This window comes from Pleurodeles waltl, chromosome 10, assembly GCF_031143425.1.
Source record: "Pleurodeles waltl isolate 20211129_DDA chromosome 10, aPleWal1.hap1.20221129, whole genome shotgun sequence".
Taxonomy (NCBI): domain Eukaryota; kingdom Metazoa; phylum Chordata; class Amphibia; order Caudata; family Salamandridae; genus Pleurodeles; species Pleurodeles waltl.
This window is the reverse complement of record NC_090449.1, coordinates 762321545-762344824: the sequence shown is the minus strand read 5'-3', so window position 1 is coordinate 762344824 and position 23280 is coordinate 762321545. Positions and strand designations below refer to the sequence as shown.

General features: G+C 43.3%; 1 protein-coding gene across 1 annotated transcript in view; it reads right to left on the bottom strand.

The window, feature by feature from the left end:
• Window positions 1-23280, bottom strand: part of LOC138262453 (protein adenylyltransferase SelO-like) — a gene marked incomplete at its 5' end in the record, with an annotated part of 306692 nt that overhangs the window by 169539 nt on the left and 113873 nt on the right. The window contains one exon of the mRNA XM_069212347.1: window positions 371-440. Within this exon, the coding sequence (XP_069068448.1) occupies window positions 371-440 (70 nt within the window). The remainder of the gene's footprint in view (window positions 1-370; window positions 441-23280) is intronic.

Here is a 23280-nt window from a genome sequence, read left to right as displayed (position 1 = left end):
ATACTTCCATACAGGTCACACAAAAATTAAACATCAGTCCACTTCAACACAGACCATAATCAGAGTACTACTCTCCCCACAATGCATTTTAGAATCTTGTAAGGAGTAAGAAGCAAAATGCATAGCCTCAAAAACAATACAATATAGTACAGTAAATTACAATAGAATATCCGATATATTTGACTAGATGGTAAAAGAAACTGAAAATAAGAACTACAGTTGATACCCAAGTACTGCATTTGTCCAGCCCACCTCTAGTCAGTTATATTACGTTTTGTACAGAATATTAATCAGGCTCTACAGAGACTGAAGTTCACCTGTTCAAATGTTGTTGTTTTTTTAAATTGATTAATCAGAAATGAAACCTTACCAGATATTTATTTGTATCTTCAATGTCTATTAATGGAAAATGTTCCTCAATCACGAAGTCCAAAAGTTTGCTAAAAAAAAAAAAAAAAAAAAAATGTCAAACAATGCGATTCTTGGAATTCTATTTCCACGAGCAGAATTAAACACAGCATGCAAAAAATAAATCATTAGGACCTGAGAGACAACATGAACTTACTCAAAGTGCTGAGGTAGTCAAATAGGTGTTCATAAAATATAAAAAAAAAAAAATGATAATGTCAAATATTGTACAACTATTATCCATGACTTGTTAGATGGTATTTTGCAAATAAAGGCTTAATTGAAAATATGGTGCAATCAAGATCCAAGGTTTTTATTTTACTTCAAGTCCATTGTTTTTGATACTTAGGGTCATATAGTGCCATTTGCGCACAATGACCGTCTAAGACTGTTTTATGTGCCCCATGACACTGAAGTATTACAGGATTTGCAGATTATTGTGCATTCTCGTCTGTACTACAGATAGTGGATACATACATACAGCGCTACCTTAAGTGGGTGTTGCCTCATTTGCTGGAGGCATGGCCCCACGCAAAGGAGGGAAACACCTTGCCTTCAGGAGGCTGACTAACTGTGTGCAACAAAACGATCCACCACAGTCAGTGTGCCCTTTGAGAGCAGTCCTAGGGAAGAAGGAAAGGAGTCCAGACTCCTAGATATCGCCATTCAGGTGGGTGTTGTCACTCACTACCCCCGCTTGCAGAAGGATCCCCCTTGAAAGGGCAGGTCAAGTGCTGCCTGCACAATGAAAGATGCAGTGGCTGCTTCAAGCAGCTGCTCCATCTTTCAGTAATGCACTGTCCCCAGGGCAGCCAAGAGTTTGCTTCTGCCCTGCGTGCAGCACTTTGGTAAGTAATAGGGTGCACTGTCCCTGTCTGCATCCGGCGCACAATTTTGAAGGTGTGGCACGGTGCAAATAGGGATAGTGCACCCTCTTTGTAATTCAGCCTCTTGAGTCTTCCACCATATATGCCCACAACAAGGCAGGCAAGAGGAGACGCCATAAACAGTGCAAAGTGATGGGAAAAGTGTTGTAGTCGGTGCACGAGAAAGGGACCTCTCTGGATCACAGTAAAGATGTGAAAATCAGCTGATAGCAGGATCAAACTATAGAAAAACGTTATCATTTCAAAAGTGCCCAGGAGCATGTGTATATTAGCGGTGGTTCCTGAAAATGGAACACTATGAAAAGTCTTGTTGATCCAGCATTAAAAAAAACACTCTTATAGCACTTTGTCCCCAACTTCAAAGGATCTATGAAAATGTTATTTTGGCAGACAGCACTACATGTAATACGGCTACCAAGGGCACACTACCACCCGCTTTTCTCCGCTGCCTTGTCTGGCAGGCAGAACGCACCTCTATCTTTACCCACCAAGTGTGGAGAAGTCAGCGTTCACAATGACAGGTGCTATCCCCCTCACTTACCTTTCCGAAGCCGATCGGTCTGTAGAGTCCTGCATTATGGTTCTCTTCTCTGTGGGGGGTCTCCAGCGTAAAATGATTACAGAGTATCCTCTGGCCTCAGGTAGCTCCTTCCCAGAGATCAGAAGCAGGAATTTCTGAGAAAAGATTTATTTCCCCAATCCAAGCTAGCTGCCACAGCTTAACACATACTATTGTATTTATTTACAAATAGAGGGCTCTTGGTTTCAATGTTATTTCCTGTCTCCAGCCTATAAAATGTAGAAGTGCAAATACTCCTTGCATCGCTACGCTTCAAGCAGTTTCTTCATCGTGTTCCACTCTCCTGGAAGATTTTTTTTACCAGTCTCCTAACCGCATACCTTTTTCTTCTGCCTCAGCCTTGGCCTTTCAACTTCCATCTCGCTCCAGTGGTAGGCAACCTTCTTTTTTCTCCTGGGATTGGCCTCCAGAACCCGCTGGCCATAGTGGTTAGTTTAGATCTTCTGGTGCGCCCTGACGCCTCCTTCCTTTCTTGGAAGTATTTGCCTTTGGGTTTTCCCTCCAAAAGGGACTTTTTTCTGGAGGGTCCTTCCTGCTAGGTGCTACTTAGTGTCAAGCAGCAACATGGCTACCGGAAGGGGTTGCCCTTACCTCTGGCAGACCAGGATGGTGAAAACCTGGGTATCCAGATCTAGAAGCAGTCTGGCAATCTATGCTAGACATCCAAGTGGTGGCACTACATTTATTTTCAACAGTCAGTCCACTTGTGGGGTGCAGTGCTTACTGTGCCACCCACTAAAGTAGGCTTTAAAATATCTCCCAGGACTACCACTGCAGCCTGTAGTGCAGTTTTGAACTGCCATTTCAACTTGTCAAAATAAACCTTTTTTTTTTAGAAAAAGAGGGACTGGGAGTAATCAGGGTTCAGCATGTACACTCCCACATCTATAATTATTAACAAAACAATGTGCTGCTCCTAGGAAGAGTTAGGGTTGACACCAGTTGTGTAACCTAACCTATCTCTGACGGATGGAATACAGAAAATATCAGAGCAAGAGCCCTCACCCACCCCTAGAGGTGACATTCTTCATCACTGGGCTAGCTCCTCACTGGGCTGGCACTGCAATGCCCAACCAGCCCCTGAAAAAGGGCTCTTTCACAGAGATCTAATCTCACATTTGCTGCGTGGGGCTGGGAATGCCCTTGGACACCCAGTAATGAATAAAGTGTAGATTGGTCAAATCAAACAATATTATAGTTAATTAGGATTTCTTAGAACTACTTTATTCAAAGAGTCCCTGTCAAAGGTCAAAAATAAAAGAGGTGGGAATATAAAAGGAAATAATGTACCCCCGTATTCCCTTAAGAGGTCGCCATGTTTCTTGCCTAGGGTCTCAAACGTTCAATGGCAATTCTTCAGGACCAACTTACCTAATCTACTGTTTGAGGGGCCTGATTCTATATCTATATAGTGATTCCAATGAATATATCATCATTATTAGTGAGCAAATGTGTATGTCAGTCAAACATACATTTATTTAGACCTTGGTCTTTAAAACAATACCGTTTTTCGCATACAATCTCAAATATACATACTTAAATATTGGAACATAAAATTCAATAAAACACACCTCAGACAACATAAAACCTGTATTTACTAAAACAACATTATACATTAAAGATTAACTCCCACTAATTGGTTAATTAACCTCAATTTGTCTTTAAAATGTATCAAACTAAAAATCACCCCAAAACACACGTCACATCTAAAAATCTCATATCCATCAATAGCTCAATTGCTTGTCCCCTATCTCTAATACTATTATTTAGAAAAATAGGCTTTTAAAACGTCATCTGATAAAAACCACATACAGTCTACAAGGACATGGATTGAATTCACTTTTACATTGAGACTACATTGGCAAATTTTGCCTTCATTTAACAGGATACCATGATTCCGTAATGTTAACACTTGATTTATTCCACACCAAAATCTTAGTATACTTTGACAAATCTTATTGAGTAGTCTTTCCAAATAGGGAAAAATTTCAGCATTCTTCCATGAATTTAATGAATGTGAGACTGATCGCTTATTGCTCAGGAAGATGATATCCTCCTCCATAGACACCTGCTTTAATATTCTTTTCAACACCATCTTGCTTACTCCCATCACATCAATGCTCGCTATTACCTCTATTTTCAATGCCCTGGCACATGTCTGAATCCTTTCCCTTCCTCCTTGTGCCCAGGATAATTCACTTTGCGATATCTCCTTTTTACATACCAAGGAGATTTTAGATATTTCCACACTATCTATTCTTGCCTAGTATTTTAATATCTCTGCATATGCTAAGTGTGTCACTCTTGTAAGCCTGTTTCAACTCTAACTGCCTGCACCATTGTGGAGGATGGTAGCTTTTTCAAGCGCCTTCCTTCTTTCAGGTTCAGCTCTTTTTACCCTCTATGCCAACCAACTCCGCCCCTAACATGAACTGCGGTCTTATCGTAGCCTGGTATGCCTTCAGCACCGGCTGAAGAAAGGGGCTGCCATATCATCTGGCGAATTTCCTTAGTCCCCCTACCGATACAAGTGTCCTAACTTGAGATAAGGTGAGGTGATCCCTCCAGCCTAGATAATGGGAAAACCAAACCCCTAAGTATTTATATATTTTTTTTAACTATTTTAACTTTATTTTTTACCCAACTCATGCTCTTCCTTTGTTTCCCTAATTTGAAGCACTTTAGTCTTTTCCATATTTATTTTCAATTTTTTCTTCTGACAATAGTTCCCAAATATATTCAATTTTCTTTGCAACTCAACTGCAGTCCAATCAAAAATCACATAGGCCCTCATTTCAACTTTGGCGGGCGGCCAAGTTGAAACCGCCGGGCGGACGCCAATGCAGCCGCACTCCTGCGGGGTCTATTTTGAGATCCCCACTGGGCCGCAACACGGGAGCTGGCGGTGTTGCGGTTGTGCAATGGGTGCATTTGCACCCGGTGCGCTTTTCACTGTCTTCTATGCAGACAGTGAAAAGCTCCATAGGGCCGTGGCAGGGGGCCACTGCACTGCCCATGCCAGTGACATGGGCAGTGCAGGGGCCCCCAGGGGCCCCACGACTCCCCTTTCCGACAGCCTTTTCATGGCGGTTGATACCGCCATGAAAAGGCTGGCGGGAGCGGGACTTGTAATCCCCTGGGCAGTGCTGCACGCAGCGTTGCCCTGGGGGATTACAACCGCCGGGACAAAAGTGGCGGGAAACAGCCGGTCCCGGCGGTGCGACCGCGGCGCTTCACCGTGGTCTTAATGCCCAAGTTTGTACCACCAGCCTGTTGGGGGTACAAACTCCAAAACAGCCCTGGCGGTCTTTGACCGGCAGGGTTGTAATGAGGGCCTAAATCATCCGCATATAAGAGGCAACTAATATGTGTGCCATTAATTTTGAGCTACACGTATTAGGCAACCTTAAGTTCATAGGAAGATCGGCCAAAAACAAGGAGAATAATGATGGGTCAATACACAACCTTTCCTAAGGCCACTTTTTTATATTCAGTTTTTTAGGAATTGAACCCCCACTGTCCAGTTGAACTTGGGCCTATTTATCCCTATGATGCTCCTGCAAAAATTAAAAGCAGGTCTTTTGGAAATCCATATTCCTTTAACACGTCCCACAACAATAAACCATCAACCGAGTCAGAGCTGAAATCAACAAAGCAACAGTAAAATACCCACCCTACTCTAAAGATTTCTTTGCAATGGCCCACAGACTAAAACAGTACTCAACCGTCGAGTGGCTCTCCTTAAAACCACCCTGTTCCAGAGGTATAATAGTGTTTACTTCTCCCCACTCCTTAGTTATCCCCAAAATAATTTTGAAAAAAACCTTACCACGTACATTCAACAGGTTGATTTGCCTGTAGTTTCCAGGGAAGGCGTTGTTGCCTTTTTTATGTATTGATTTAATCACTGCTCACTTTCAACTACCCAGAAATCTTCCTGTTGTCAGAATTTCCAAAAGAGTATATAAAACAAACTGGACCACCATGCAATATTAGTTTTTATTACAACTGCTGGTACATTATCCGGGCCAGAAGCCATGGTGAGCTTCAACCTCTCAATTGTTTCCTTAATTGTTGGCTCAGAGAACCCACTTGTTGTCTCCCCCTCAATAAGGAATCTAGTGGGGCTCAGGTCAATCATTACACCATGATTATAGGTCTCCTCTAAGAATTTTACCCACCTGGCCTGATGACTGCCACAGGCGATAACCTGCCCCACTCTGTACCAGCTTCCAAAATTTCCTAACATTTTTGGACTCTATTGTCTTTATCATCACTTCCCAGAATTTTGCGTTTGATTACCGTTTCTTCAGAGCTACCAAGTTTTTCAATAAATGAGGCACCATTCCCCTATTGTATTTCTTGAGCTCCTTAAGTACCTTTCCAACTTTTGAATCTTACTTTTTAATATTCTACATTCTTTGTCAAACCAATTATTTATAGCAAGCTTCCCAGATTTGTTTATATTTTGTAGAGAATTAAATTTTAAGGCACGCACCCACCTTTTTTATTACTACATCATACCCGGCTAAGGGATCTAAGGAAATCTCCTCACAGTCTAGACTACCGTACTTACACTGTAGTGCTTTCAATAAATTTTAGATGCTTCTCTGATATCCTCGTTCTTAGACATCTTGAGCAACCAACTTTTCAAGGTAGGTCCCTCGAATGTCTAGGTGCAATGTCCACTTTAAGGATTGTATGTAGGGGGTAATGATCACTCCCCTCCACCGCGGGACCTCGGATTTCTGAATCAATTCTAATGCCCACAGAGGTACATACACATAATTAATTGGACAGTTCTGATTACCTTGTTTGAACGTTTTCCTAATCGGGGTATCTATGGGCACACAACCATTAAGATTCACCAGACCATTTGATAAAAGTCCAAGACAGCAATATTTTTCCCTAATGCCACATTACATGGCATACAGACTTGTCATATATTGAAAGCGGCTAAGACGTCCTCATACTTTTTATCCACAGCTCAGACAGCAATCTTTGATTAAAATCTCTCATCAAAATAATCATGTTTTGGGGTATAATGCACCTATATTGTGCATGTCTTCTTTAAACAGGTCAATGTTACCCTTGTAATTGGAGGTACTATTAGCATTCATATATACATTTAAACCAATAATACTTTTATTCCCCCTGCCTATACCTAACAATTGCATACCACAGGCTATCATCAAGTTACACCATGTTTTAACCTGCCAGACATTTGAGGCAATTTAAAAGGATACCAGAGTTAACAATCCCTCCCGAAGGCCGACCCACAGTATTTTCTACTGTCTTTTGATAAACCCGCAAAAAAGCATCAATCCGTGGGGGCTCTCTGCACATCCAAGTCTCCTGGAAACATAGGATAGCATGCTGCTTTATAATTCCATTAACCATCTCCAATTTAATTCTATTACCTAACCCATGTACATTCCAGGAGAACAAACTGATGCTGTGCAGAGAAGTTCGCCCCTAATACACATAACATTTTCCCATTCATCTACAACCTCCTCCCAATCTAGGCAGTCATACCTGTTCGGATCGAGCAGGATATCTCCATATTCCAGAACATCATCAAGGGGGACCATAACCTGAATCCTACCTACCCTTTTTTTCATACCTTGTCAGCATCTGAAGTAATCTTCCTGCTGTCGCCAGTTTACTTGGTTTACTTTTAGGCCACCACGTTAATTCAAAAAGCCCAGTCTTTGAATAGTGGGCTTTTCCCCAGCTATTTCCCCAGATAATTCCAATCCCCAGAGCTGTAATTCGCTTCCTCCTTTATGGATGGTATCTCTCACCAATCCTGATAACAACATGAGCTTTGTAACGTACCTGCCATCTCTATTCTGCAGAAGGCCTACTTGTTTCTGGTCAGTTCTTTAGACTGACTTAAAACTGGGGCAACGGGAGAATATTTTAAGGAGCCGTGTCCTATTTATGGGGGTTGGGGAGATCATCAGCTCAGCACTGCTCCATGCAGGGATAGGTACAAATATAATATATAATCTCAAAGACTTAGAAACAGTCGTCGTCCTCGTCAGTCTAAACAGCCCAGGCAGACAGCAAAACGAAAGCAAAAATTTACATTATCCACCTTCCTTCTGCAGTATCCAGCAAACGACAGCTTAGCATGCGGCTGTTCAGACGTTCTGATGTTTCAGGGCAGGCATGGACACGGTCAGGTATGATTTTATCCCTATACAATGTGGCTGATCCCCCTACGATCACATCACCTGCCTGGTATAGCTCCAGGACCATGCAGACCGGTTATGAGCGACATTTCCATATTTCCCATGGGTATATGTGTGACATTTACTGCCTTATAAGTAACACTGGGTTACACTTTATAACATGTTTTAAAAAGCAATTATGTCCAAGTAATGAGATACACTTCATAATTTAACCCCAGTTGCCTTATAGTATCTTCAATGTGTGTGAAGGAAAATGTTACTTAACAGTAGACATTTGTTTGTGGCATGCAGTGCTGTAGATTCACATGCTATGCTCAAGCTCGCCATCTAGTGTTGGGTTTTGAGTGGTACAACTTGTTTTTCTTCTAAGAAGCTTTTTGAGTCACTGGATCGAGTGACCCCCCCTCTCAGTAATCCTGAGTCCCTTGCTGGATTGTTTCTCCACATGCGGGAGAGTGAAGTAGTGTAGATAGAGTAAGAGAGGGAAGATGTCCATGCAATGTATTTACATATGTAAAATATTTACGTGTTAGAAAATTGCATCTGCAACATGCCTCCGAGGAGGAGGGAGGGCACATGTGAACCTACAGCACTACATGCCATGAACAGATGTGTACTGGTAAGGAAAATTTTCGGTTCAATGGCAAGTGTGGCTGTAGATACTCCTGCTATGTATAGACTGTAAAGTAGTCCCTCCATAAAGCTGTGGCTAGTGTGTGGGAGCTGCAATTGTTTGAAAGAGTGTTCGTAACATTGCTTGCCCAACATTTGCTTGTTGACTTGCAAGTACATCTATACAATAATGTTTTGTAAAGGTATGTGGTGTAGACCATGTAGCTGCTTTATAAATGTCTGCTATAGGTATGTTATCTATAAATGCCATTGATGCACCTTCTTTTCTAGTGAAGTGTACTCTAGGTCTCACAGGTAAATGTTGTTTCGCTTTAGCATGGCAAGCATGAATTCACTTGACCATCCATCTAGCTATACTTGCTTTTGATATAGGTTCTCCTTTTGGGGTGCATGGAAAAGGCCACAAAAATGTTGTTTTGTTTTTTCTAAACTCTTTAGTTCTGTCTATATAGTACATAAGAGCTCTTTTAACATCAAGAGTGTGGGGAAAGAAAACTGGTAATTCTATTGACTGATTGATCTGAAATTGTGAAACGACCTTTGGAAGTAATTTTGGATTAGTTCGTAGTACTACTTTTTCCCTGTACATTTGGAAGAAAGGTTCTTCCAAGGTTAAAGCCTGGCACTCGCTCACATGTCTAAGGAAAGTGATAGCTACTAAAAAAGATATATTCCATGATAGGAATTGTAAGGAACACGCATGTAGTGGTTCAAAATGGGGACCCATAAACCTTGTGAGAAAAATGTTAAGATTCCAAGATGGTGCTGGAGGGACCCTTGGAGTAATGACTCTTTTAAGTCCTTCCATAAATGCTTTAATAACTGGATCTCTAAACAAAGAAGTGTGCTGTCTGTTTTGAAGATATGCAGCTATGGCTGCTAAATGAAGACGAGTGGATGCGTAAGCAATATTAGCTTTTTGTAACTGCAGTAAAAAACAGACAATCTCTTGAATGGTTGGCTTAAGAGGGTCAATGTATTTTGGTTGGCAATAACAAACAAATTGTTTCCATTTTGCTGCGTAACATTGTCTAGTTTTGGGTTTACACGCTTGATTAAGAATATCCATACATTCTTGTGGTAGATGTAAATACCCAAATTCTATGACCTCAGGAGCAATATCGTTAGGTTGAGAGACCTGGGGTCTGGGTGTCTTACTGCCCTTGATTCTGTGTTAGAAGATCCTGCATTTTGGGGAGCCTCTGGTGTAGAACTACTGAGAGAGCGAACATTGTTGGGAACCATGGGTGGCGTGCCCATGTAGGTGCTTCCAGGATCATGGTGAGGGGAAATTGTCTGAGTTTCCGAACTAGAAAAGGAATGAGTGGGAGAGGGAGAAAAGCGTAAACAAATATCCCTGACCAACTCATCCACAGAGCATTGCCTTTGGACTGAGGGGTGAGGGTACCTGGATTCAATGTTTTGTCATTTTGTGTTTTGAGGTGTGCCGAATAGGTCTATTTGAGGTGTTCCCCACTTCAGGAAGTACTGTTGAAGGACTTGCGGGTGGAATTTCTATTTGTGGACTTGTTGCTGCATCCTGCTTAGCAGGTCTGCACAATGGTTGTCTGTCCCTGGAAAATATTGTGCCACTATGTGAATGTGGCGATGTATTGCCCATTTCCATATTGTTTGTGCAAGATGGGATAGTTGAGAAGAATATGTCCCCCTGTTTTTGAAGATAGTACATGGCAGTCATGTTGTCTATATGCACCAGCACCACTTTGCATTGCAAGTGTGGAAGGAACACCTTCATTGCAAGAAAGGCTGCTTGCAGTTCCAGGTGATTGATGTGTGAGGACTGTTGAGTGGTATTCCATAAGCCTTGGACTGTGAGGTTGTGAAGATGAGCTCCCCAACCAGTATATGATGCTTCTGTAGTGAGAGTGATCGGAAGTATAGGGTCCAAAAAGGTCCACCCTTTCATAAGGTTGGTGATGTTATACCATTGCAGAGAGCGATGAGTCTGGTAGTCCAACAACACTAGATCTTCCAGTTGACCCTGTGCTGAGACCACTGACAAGATAAGCACTGTTGCAGGGGACGCATGTGAAGTCTGGAATGAGGCACAATGGCAATGCAGGATGTCATCATCCCTAGCAGGCGCATAAAATTCCTCACTGTTTATGAATGGTTTTCTGTTAACAGAGCAATCAATGTCTGAAAGGCTGAATACGTGCTGATCTGGGAAACACTAGTCATAATTGTGCGCTGAGAACCGCTCCTAGATAAAGTTGTATCTGAAGGGGATGGACTAATTGATTGTGAATCCTAGAGTGTGTAAGAGATTGATTGTGAGTTGATGTTGGAAGGTGTTGGATTTGATAAACCAATTGTTCAAGTAAGGGAAGACATGAATGTGTTGTCTTTTGAGGTGTGCGGAAACTACCGCAAGACATTTTATGACTACTCTGGGAGTGGTTGTGACCCCAAAAGGTAAGACTCAATTGGTAAGGTATTTGCGGTGTGCTGGATGGATTGGAATGTGAAAGTAGGCATCTTTTAGATCTAAAGCTATCAAAGTTGCCTTGTTGGAGAAGGGGAATGACATCTTGAAGAGTGACCATATGGAAGTGTTCTGAAAGGATGTAATGGTTTAAGGGTCTGAGATCTAGGACTGGTTTCAGAGACCCCCCTTTTTGGGGTATTAGAAAAAATAAACCAGTACTGTGATGTGTTAATGGAACTGGCCCTATGGCCTGTTTGAGAAGGGACTGTACTTCCTCTTTGAGAAGAGTGAGATGTTCTTGGGAAAGCCTGTGAGTATGAGGGGGTAAGTTTGGTGGAGTGGAGATGAGCTCCAAATAGTAACCTTCTCTGATAATTGAAAGAACCCATTGGTCGGTGGTAATTTGAGACCACTGTGGGTAAAAATGTTGAAGTCTACCCCCTACAGGGGTGGTGTGTGGTGGTGGTAGATGGAGGCAGTCAATGTTTGGTAGTGGATGAGGAACCTCTATAAGTAGATGGTTTTCCTCTGCTTTTGTTATTGTTTCCTCTATAGGAACCTCAATAACAGCATCTGGAATATGATTGAGAGCTGGCGTTTGTTTGTGTGGAAGACTGGTCTGTAAAGAATGACTGAAATCCTCTTGTGAACCCCGGGCGACGAAAAGTACCTCGGTGTGTATTGGCTTGGAGTGCCCCCATACCTTTAGCAGTCTGATTATCTTGGTTGAGCTTTTTAAGTGTGGTGTCAACTTGTGGGCCAAAAGGGTACTCTTTATCGAAGGCATGTTCAACACTGCCTGTTGTACTTCCGACTTAAAGCCTGAACACCTGAGCCCGGCATGTCTTTTTAATGACTCTGGCATTAGTACTGTGTGCTACTGTATCCGTAGCATCCAGTGCACATCAAATATAATTATTGGTGATAGTTTTCCCTTCAGTCACAATTTCAGAACCCTCTTACGGTGCTCCTCAGGGAGATATTGAAGGAGCTCTTCCATGACATCCCAATACGCCCTGTCATATCATGCTAGCAAAGCCTGTGTGTTAGCAATACACCAGTGATTTGCTGTTTGAGCTGCAACCCTTTTACCTGCCACATCTAGCTATTTACTTCCCTTCTCAGGAGGGGGTGTGTTTCCTGTAGATTGATTATTGGCCCTTTTGCAAGCAGTTGAGGCAGCAATGGAGACTGGAAGAATCTGAACCTTTATGAATAAAGGATCGGTGGGTGCAGCCTTATATCTTTTATCTACTGTAGGAGTGATAATGCGTGCTCTCACTGGCTCTTTAAAGAGTTCATCGGCGTGCCAGAGCATGCCTTGCAGCATGGGAAGAAACTGACTTTATGTCTTGTGCCAAGGGTATCAAGTAGAAAGTCTTCCTCAATAGGATCACTATACATGTGTACGTTATGGAAAGTTGCTGCCCTAGCTCTGACTTGCTGGTATAAGGTGGAACCCTCAGGTGTGCTATGATGTAGGTGGGTAAAGTTACGGATCACTGGGTCCTGAGCCCCACTTGGGGGTGAATTTGGTGGTGTAAACCCCAAAAGAGGGGGAGATGTTGGTGGAGGAGAAGGAGCTGGGAAGGAGGATGAAAGGAATGAGGAGAAGGCTGTGGAAGAGATGGAGCTGTAGTGTGGTCATTTTTATGTATCCTTTGCGCGTTTGTTTCAGGTGTTAGGCCTTTGTGCACTTTGCCCTGGATGTATTTTATTCCTTTGCCTCGCAGCATCGGGCCTCTGTGCACTTTGCTCTAAATGCATTTTATTCAGCTTTGTACTGTTATTTTTCAAATAGCCAGTTCTACGGTCTTGTTTTATTTTTTATATCACACTGTTTAGCCTACTTCAGCACTGGAGTTCTCAATAACACATTCTTGCTCACTCTGTGCTTCAGTCAAGGACACAGTCTGGTACATTGCCGACAGATGTGGTAGAAGTTTAGTCTTTGGGTTGCACATATACATTCTTGCGTAGGGACGTTTGTTATCACATCGACATATTAGTTATAAAAACACTTCCTTGTCCTAATACACGCAAGAGGGAGATTCCGACCAGGGAACCACAACTAGACGCTGACTGCCCTGTTGCAGATGCTGATCCAGATCACAGGCCTTTGCTCAGGTATGAGGGTTGATGTCTTTCCAGGGAATCTGAAAGGCAAGCTTAGAGCTTTACATGCTGTGCTCGAAATAGAACTTACTTAGAGAGAACGGAATCTAGTAACATTATGATAGCGTTGTTCTTATGTTTCACTCTCCTCGTGACTATTTAAATCCTACTGTGTTGTATGGTTCTGGTTATTGCGGCTCACGCCTTATTATCTAAGATGCAGTCGTTTTATTAAAAACAATCTATAAAACTTAAACTGCCTTTGTCATTTGTACATGAGATCATACTGTAAATGAGAGAGCTGGTTGGGACCTGAGTGACCACGACTTCCCTGAGAAGTTCTAAAGATGTCATGCGCTCGGCTGCCCAATCATCCCTCCCCCTTGGGAGAGATGAGGCACTGCTAGTTAGCCGGAGCAAAACCGGATTGAAGGTGACAGAGGTCCTTCTCAGTGGGTAAGACTCAGTCCCCCACACCAGGAACGACCCTGCGACTTAGAAATCCAGTAGTCTCATTTAGGATAATGAGAGCCAACGCGACATGGCGCCGGCAACGTTTGGTCTGGCTCTAATTTTCAGGTCCGGCTGACTCTCTCGGTCTCACATATATTTTGACTCGGTTCCATTAACGGAGACGTCCGTGGCACTGAGAACTTCCGCCACCGCGATATAGGTAGATCCTAATTATAGCGGTTGGTTGCTCAAGCTTGAACTCTGAAAGGAAAACCCCGATATTGGTGTGCCTTCTCTGAACTAGCACTGTTTTTAAAATGGCGAATCCCCAAGTAATGAACATAGCAGTTAATATGCGACAACCGTTCACGGTTCATCTGCTAGCACATGGTCTAACAAACCAGGGGGGTCCAGTCATGTTTGTGGTGGACGCCCATACAGCCTATATAACAGAACTTTTTTATTCTTGGGTCATATTTCCGGCAGTTGATGGGAATTCAAACACATTTCACGATTACACTCTTGCAAATGTCCCTGGACAATACAGGGCATATGCATATTTAGAAATACCTCTATCTTATCAAGAACATAATAATTGGCTTGATGGCGCCCTACCCCACACCATAGCATCAGTTAGGCTAGGTCCACTAAGTAACGATAGTCCTCCCTGGCCTTTATTGGCTACATATACACCACATCCAGCGGTTGCTCAGTTAGCGGTGGCTGAAGTTCGTCGTTTATACACGGAATTAACGGCTACATATAGACGCTTAGTACAATTTGTAATGCAGACACTAAACACAAACCCAGCGCGTGCTGCTCCAGCTCAACCACATGCAGTAGTTCCGGGTATTAGTCCGGCAACTGTGCACTCTGTAATGGGCAAAGTACCGGCTAAACGAGAGGAAACTCCATTTTGTCTGGCGCAAAAAAATAATACGCTGGAGGCAGTATTTACCCATACGGTACCTCAGGATAAACATAGAATATTAACGATGTGTTTACCGTGGACCATTGTAATACATGGGGCACGGTGTTTGCCGCGCTCTACACTACAGCACATGGTACACTGGCATTGGCTAATTTACCGGAAGTGCTTAAACAAATTCAAGATGAATATGGGGGTGGCCCGGCCTTAGATTTAGGGATGCAACTGATAGGCAATTTTGCCACGGTTTCTTCCATCATATTGAGTAATCTAAAAGGGGAGGCAGTAGCACTAGCGGTGCGTATGCGTCTTCGTGACGTCCCGCAACTAGATCAGGAGCGGGAACTGCCGAGAATAATAGCGGAAACATATTCCAGTATCGGTCGTGATAGCCTAGGGGCTAGACCACAGAAACCACAGTTTCAGGGTAAGGGTAGTAAGGATACTACTAAACAACAGCAACCTGAGGGTACTAAAAAGCGCTGGGAGAAAAAACAACAAACGCCTAAAAAAGAAAGGTGAGAATCTCAGAGACCGGAGACCCCGCAGACAAGGTATAATCTCAGAAATAGGGATAATTTGAAGACGCCTGATAGATATCAATATACTGATACAAGCCAATCTCGTTCCTTTCAGGACTCATTGGAAAAGAGAAATGAGAGAGGTGGGCGATCAGAGCGGAGAACAGAGTACGTGAAGCCAAGACAGGAATCACAACGCTCTTCGGAGGTTTCTGTAAAGAAGGAAGAGAAACCGATCCAACAAAAACAACAGTTTAAAAAGAAAAAAGTGGCGGCAGTCTCGGTTAGACATGCCGCACAGGAAGAGAGTTCTCTTGAAGAACAAGACATGGGCACTAGCACTGTTAGAGTGGCAGAGGTCACAATAGTTCGCCGGAATCTTCTAGAGCATCTGGAGGTGAAAGCAACTGATGACTTCATACAATTCGAAACAGCAGATATGCGTGTCTCTGAACTCGATAGAGTTTATACAGTAACTTTACAATTAGAAGGGGACATTGAGCGCACTATAAACGCCATCTTTTGGGATCGTGTAGTCAAGATATATGACATTCTGCTGGACGAACAGGATTGGCCCCGTGACTTTGTTTGTGACTGTCCAGTTGAGGAGGAGGTTATTACACCTTCGTTCTCACCACTTGTTCCGGGAGAACTCCCAGAGTCCTATAGCATTTAATGGGCTCGGGCACAAGCACCCGCCTTATATAGAAATCATGTGGGGTGGGATAGGGATTCACCTTATGTCACGATTAAGGGCGAACCTCAGCCACAACCGCAGTATCCTATAAAATTTGAAGCAAGGGCATCGGTAAGAAACATACTTACACAATTGGAGTACCAGGGAGTAATTGAACCCTGTGTCTCGCCGATGAATAATCCCTTATTCCCTGTAGCTAAACCGGACCATTCTTATAGAATAGTGGTGGACTACAGACATTTGAACGGACATGCACGCACATATGCTATACAGAATTCACATAGCGCAGCACTCATGAATAATATTGTGCGTAAGAAATACAAAACAACATTGGATATCTCGAATGGTTTCTTCTGCCAGAATATAGCGCCCGAAAGTAGGGATTTTACGAGCTTTAGTGCGTTTGGCTCTCAGGAAAAATTTAGTTGTTTGCCTCAGGGGTATAAGAATAGCCCAGGACGATTTTCGGCTCGTGTGACTGAAATTTTGCACGAGTTGGACCCTGAAGCTTTGTCATATGTTGATGATAGAGATCTCACAGATGACGAGTTACTACAACATTTAAGGCGGGTAGCCCGCATTGTTGTGGGATTTGCCGAAATTGGCTACAAATTTAACTTCAAAAAGTCGAAAATTGCCTTCCTCAACGTCATTTTCCTGGGATATGAGCTGTTGAATGAGGGTAAGAGCTTAGCGCCACACTTTTTAGAAAAATGTGCACAGTTGCAACCTCCTAATACGATTAAGAAACTCCAGTCGTTGTTGGGATTTCTAAATTTTGGCAGAACTTACATTCCTGATTATGCTACACGTATAAAACCGTTGTACGAGTTGATTCGCCCAGATTTTTCGAGTAGATTTTGGACGATTGAGCATACACATATACTACGAGACTTGCAAACTGATCTCCTAGCTGCAAAGCATTTACACATGGGGGACAATAAGACACATCTGGTCATCAGGGTTATTGCTGGGACCGTTGGGTTTACGTATGTCACCTTTAATGAGGGTGAGACAGTCCCGATAGGATACAAGTCTCACTTGTATTCTACTGCAGAACAACGTTTTGTACAAACTGAGAAAATTCTCACTGCTGTACAGATGGCTGTGATTAAAGAACTACCTCTTGCCCAGGGCCAACGCATCATTGTCGTTTCCCCGATTCCAGCTTTAGAGGCTGTTACAAAAGCGAGTGTTCCTAATGCGAAAGCATTACACCCGCGATGGATACAATGGGCTACGTCTTTGACAGCCACTGATGTAGATTACATTTTTGACCCAAAACTGCAGACACAGGAATTTCTCCCGGTTCTCGCTGGCACGTTGCCTATTGATCAATATCAAGTGGTCATGTACACCGATGGCTCTGCGCAACCTGCGGTGGGAACTAAACAACAGTATTCTGCTGCATGTGCGGTAGTGAGCGGCCATATGGAGGGGGAGAAGTTCTGCCCCCAACATACTTATACACAGACATTGGGATACTGTACGGCACAGTTGGCTGAGCTGAAAAGCTCTGTTATTAGCCTTGGAACATACGGATCCGGCACAGTTTACACTGCTTGTTTGTGATTCCTATTACTGTGTTCAGTCTTTCAAGGAATATTTGCATTACTGGAGGTTAAATGGGTTCAGAGATTCCAAGGGTAACACCATAAAACACAGGTTACTGTGGGGGAAGGTTGCGGATCTGAAGGAGACACTTCCTAAGGTCCATGTTGTGCATACACTTGGACACCAGCGCGTTGGAATACACGTTGCTGGAAATACTTTGGCTGATGAAGCCGCCAAATCGGCAGTGGCAGTTACCACTGTGGCCGCAGTAACTCGTTCGAGTTCCAAACCAGACACACAGATTTTGGCAGCCATAAAGGCTACGGCTGATGGCACACTATATCCTAAAGCATTTCCGTCTAAATATCATTACTCAATGGGTGGTATGCTGAACGCTGAAGTTAAGATTCCAGGCGTAGGTGTACGCAATATGCCCAATAAAATTGTGCGACCTCAATTAATTATTGCAGCACATGAGGGGGCGGCATCTGCACATGCTGGCGTGGCTGCCACAATTTCACTGTTGCAGGCCCGTTACTGGTGGCCTGGTCTCTATAAAGAGACGAAGCAGTATGTCCTTTGTTGTGACATCTGTCAACAAATTAAAGTTTCCACGGCTAGACGCCTGCAACAGACGCCCCTTCTAATATCGAATAAACCATTACAGTGTGTGTACTTGGATCATTGTGGTCCACTGACACCAGATAGTGCATACAAATATATTTTGGTAGCTGTAGATTCGTGCTCCAGATTTGTGTGGGTGTGGCCACAGCGCTCGGCTGACGCTCGAACTGTTATTAAAGATTTGCGCATCTTTGTCGATACATATGCAGTTGCGGCGTTCCATTCGGACCAGGGCCCTGCTTTTGCCTCTAAGGCATTCAGGGACGCCATGGCTTCGTTGGGGGTCCAGCTCCAGTTCTCGTCTCCATTTCATCCAGAGGGAAATTCTGTCGTGGAGCATTTAAATCGCGATTTAAAGCAATCCTTAACCACCAGAGTTATAGGTACGGGTTGTAGTTGGCTAACCCACCTATATGGAGTACAGAGAGCACTGAATAACTTGCCTAGAAGGTCCCTGGGGGGTCGTACTTCATAAGAGTGCCTGTTCGGAACACAAATGTTTGTTCCGGATCTGGATGGTCCTGGTGTGGAGGCGGCGGAAACACCGTTTGACATAAATGATTGTGTCACTGTTTTGCAGGATTTACAACACTTCCGTGAAGATAACTCTTCTGCCAGTGCTGCCTCCACAGGAATTAAGGATGAGCCAGTGATGCCTACTGGTTGGATTCCCAGAGTTGGGGATCTAGTGTGTGAAAAGGTCGCAGTGAAAAAATAATTTGGCCCTTCGTATCGAGTGCCAGTCCCTGTACTGGGGATCCACGGAACAAGAACTGTGATTTTGCCGCCGCTGCAAGGAGCCAAAGGAAATCGCTTTGTCTCAATAGACAATGTCAAGTTACAACATGTGGCCGATTCTGCACAGCAGACCAAGAGGAACGCCCAGTAGTTCCCGAATCCCTCTCACTACTGGGGAAGATGTTCCGCTGCAGGTGATTTGCACCGACGCTGTTTCCTCTCCGAGCTTGGGGAGTGTGGAAGCTGATCTTAAGATTGTTCCACTAACTGCAAATTCTTTGGAATCTTTAAATCAAGTTGCTGTGACTACTGATATTGCTGAGGGTGTTATCTACAGCGTACCGCGGCGAGAGACACCTGCTGCTCCTTTGTTTACGGTGGCACCTTTTGCGAGAACTGCCTCCGGCTGCTTTAATAACAATGATGATGACATGTCGGACTCTTTGTCCTTTTCAACACCGGACCCGGGTCCACGTAAGCTGATGTATTGGCTTAAAAATACGTATTTTGTTTTTACTTGGAACTATCTGTGGCTCTTCATGACTCTGATGGCTTTTTTCCTGTGGATGGGGTTTGTTGTTACCTTTTTTCTAGTTATACATGGTCATTTTCTTCCTGAAAGATCAGAGGTTTAGCAGGTGGGGAAGGTGTTGAAGCCACATTTTTCATCGCATAAGGTTCGAAGAGACTTGTCTTTTGTGAACATTTCTGCTGTACCTATTCCAGATGGGATTGTGTGGGATAGGGTAATGTTTGATATATATGGTCCCACTGAGATAATTCAAATACCGTATGTTCTAAAGTTACCAATGAATGATATTGTTATACCAGGCATTGTATCTGATGATTGGGATGTGAAGACAGTTGATTCTATGTTGACAGAATTGCAGTATTATACTGTCTATGAAAATGAAGATGCTTACCAGTTTAGAGATAATTATGGTGACATGTTTTGTTACAATTATTATGGACACCACTTTATTCATAAAGCCAGTAGCCCTAAAACGATATTTGACTATATGCAATGGGAACATTGCCCGAATCCTTTGCAGGGGAGTTCTAAAACATATTCTGACAAATTTGCATATTTTTCTGGGCATCATCAAAAAAGTGCTAAGTCGTAATATTTTAGGATAACTCCGCATGCAAATAAGCAAATTCTGTTGACTGATACTAAATTCCTGTATTCAGATTCGTTTGTTTCCCAACTGTCTATTGAAGGGTATGAATATTGCTCCAAGAATGTTGATTTGAAAAGTGTTTGGGGAACAAAACATTGGCAAACGCGGGGTGGAGAAACATTGTTTAGGGCATGTATCATTCCTGTCCAAATGATTTTCTTAAATAACACTGTACAACAGACTAGCTGTTTGGGCTTAGCATCCATTAGAGAATTGAATATGCCTAGTATACCAGTCCCTTCTAAAATGAAAGATTGTCAGCAACATATTAATGCCACTTTTACTGAGCTTACAGAGTGGGTCCAGAATGGTACGTTTCACACTTCATTGACACGTCCAGGAGGGTGGTTATTGTGGCCCATAGACACTAATGGGTGTCATCAACGTTTTGTCACCTCCTCAGGGGGTTTCAGGACCAGTAGGGCAGACCCTCACTACATATCACCAGAACATGCTGATATCATTACTACATATAGCGTGGGGAAACTTTGTCAACAATGGTTAAAATCGTCCACGCTAAATGCAGTTAAAACACATCTCACGCTACTGTCTAATTATACTGACTTGAAAGATTTTTTGTCGGGCCCAAGAATGCCCCGGAGGAAACGTTTTTTGTATGAAGTATACAATGAGATATGGAAACTTTCCCAACAGGAGGCAGCGGCCCGGTTGAGGCAGATAGATCAGGAAAATTTAAAACAAGCGTTGTCTGTTGTAGATAATGGAATACATACCCTATCTGACCGTGTATATACGATTGACAAAATTGTTTCCTCTGCTATAGACATTATTAGATCAGATATGTCTTCTTTATATCATGGACAGAGTCAAACGCGGTCCATTATGCAGTTGGGTTGGACACTTCAGACATTGAAGGCGGGTCGCGTTCCGTGGCAGCACATCAGAGCCAGGGAAATGTTTTTTTCTTTTAATTTGACGCGTCAACAACAGCTGATGGCGAAAAAGGAAGCGACATATGTTATGTTGAATATTGAAAAATTGGAGAGGTTGCCTTTTACTGTGGCCGAGATTTTGTCAGCTGAATGGTTAATACACGGGGTTATTAATTTGCCTATTTCCACTCTGCAATTCACTTCTTGTTTGAAGCATATTCCGGTGGGCAGATATGAAAAATTGGGAGACAGTTACATACATGAGGTGTGGGAGCTTCCCTTTTTATACAGATGTCTTAATGGCATGAGGGAGGTTTTTCTTAGCGGTAGTGAGTGCAAAACGTCTGTCAGCCACTCAATGGTTTGTAAGCAGCTGTCTTTGCATGGGGCATGTAATGCCTCGGTTGCGAACTTGGCTTGCTATTTAAAGGGAGTTCCAGTCCCCGTGATTAAAAACACGTTCCAGGTGCTTTCAAACGGCAGCTACGTCCTCCTTAACAGTGATGACTGTTGTGGGATGCGTGCCAAACTAGTTTACGTGGTCTTGGTCACCAAGGCCGTTACTTGCTGCGGGAATGTGTTGTTTCCCCCCACTAAATTAAGGGAGGTAGCAGACATCTGGCCTCACATTGCTACTTCCAAGGTGAATTTCAACAAGTTGAGTCCACTAAAGGCTCTATTGTTTCAAAAGCATGTGGCCCTTACATCTGCGCGCGAGACCTACGCACTTCAGGTGGCGAGGTCATCAGCAGAAATACAGTCCCTGTTAAATACTAACTTTCCGAGCCCTTTGGTGAACTCGTGGGACATATATTTAATGCGTCCAGCACTGCTGGAATTGCACATTTTTTCAAAGCCGTTGGTGCTGGTTTTGCTCATGCCTTCTCTTTCATATTCGGTTTGATACCTTCGGCTGTTCATTCTATTTTCTGAAGCATTTTTGGAGGATTTCCGATAACTTTGGCTTTATTGGCTGGTGTTTTGCTGTTGTTCTTCCGCAATGGCGGTCCCGCCGCAACAAGATCAAATGTGGGCGCTCCCACCGGCGCAGCTGTGTCGTGAGCGCATGATGCAGCATTTTGGAGCAACACTCCTGGGACATTTGGAGTGTGACTGGTCTCTGTCATTCCGACCAGTTTTGGATTGTGTGCAACCCGTGTTTCGGTGCCTTTGGTGCTCGTTTGAACATGCAATGGCTCTCTGTCTCTCACTGCAGCGCCCCACAGTGGTTGATGCTAATCTGTTGATGTTCCCGGTTAGGGCTCATTTCCAGACATGTGCCCTGCGGTTGCGTTTGCTTCGTGAGGCAGTTTACAAGATTCCCTTCCTGGAGGAAGATGGTTTTGTCTCGTTCAGAGGCCCTGCACGGGATGCCGACTTGGATAGTTCTGGGGCTTTGGAACACACCTGCTCCATGATAGTGTTTGGCGTGGATTTTCCGGTGTTGACATCTGCTGAAGTGGAGAATATCCTGCTTTCCGTGGCTTCCATTTGAAATTGGGTTTCTTCAAAATTGACATTGTATAAATTTGTCTCTTAAGTCACATGCTTACAAATTTAAATTTCGTTTTTGTGCTTTGGTGTCCTCTGGACTTGTCGAAATGTCTTTTGTAGATTTTTATATCGGGGGCATATTTTTATTTGCGTTTTGATTAGAACCACTTTCTACCGAGGGGAGGGTGTAGTGTGGTCATTTTTATGTATCCTTTGAGCGTTTGCTTCAGGCGTTAGGCCTTTGTGCACTTTGCCCTGGATGTATTTTATTCCTTTGCCTCGCAGCATCGGGCCTCTGTGCACTTTGCTCTAAATGCATTTTATTCAGCTTCGTACTGTTATTTTTCAAATAGCCAGTTCTACGGTCTTGTTTTATTTTTTATATCACACTGTCTAGCCTACTTCAGCACTGGAGTTCTCAATAACACATTCTTGCTCACTCTGTGCTTCAGTCAAGGATACAGTCTGGTACATTGCATATATACGTGGTAGGAGTTTAGTCTTTTTATTGCAGATATACATTCTTGCGTAGGGACGTTTGTTATCACATCGACATATTAGTTATAAAAACACTTCCTTGTCCTAATACACGCAAGAGGGAGATTCCGACCAGGGAACCACAACTAGATGCTGACTGCCCTGTTGCAGATGCTGATACAGATCACAGGCCTTTGCTCAGGTAAGAGGGTTGATGTCTTCCCAGGGAATCTGAAAGGCAAGCTTGGAGCTTAACATGCTGTGCTCAAAATAGAACTTACTTAGAGAGAACGGAATCTAGTAACATTATGATAGCGTTGTTCTTATGTTTCACTCTCCTCGTGACTATTTCAATCCTACTGTGTTGTATGGTTCTGGTTATTGCGGCTCACGCCTTATTATCTAAGATACAGTCGTTTTATTAAAAACAATCTATAAACTTAAACTGCCT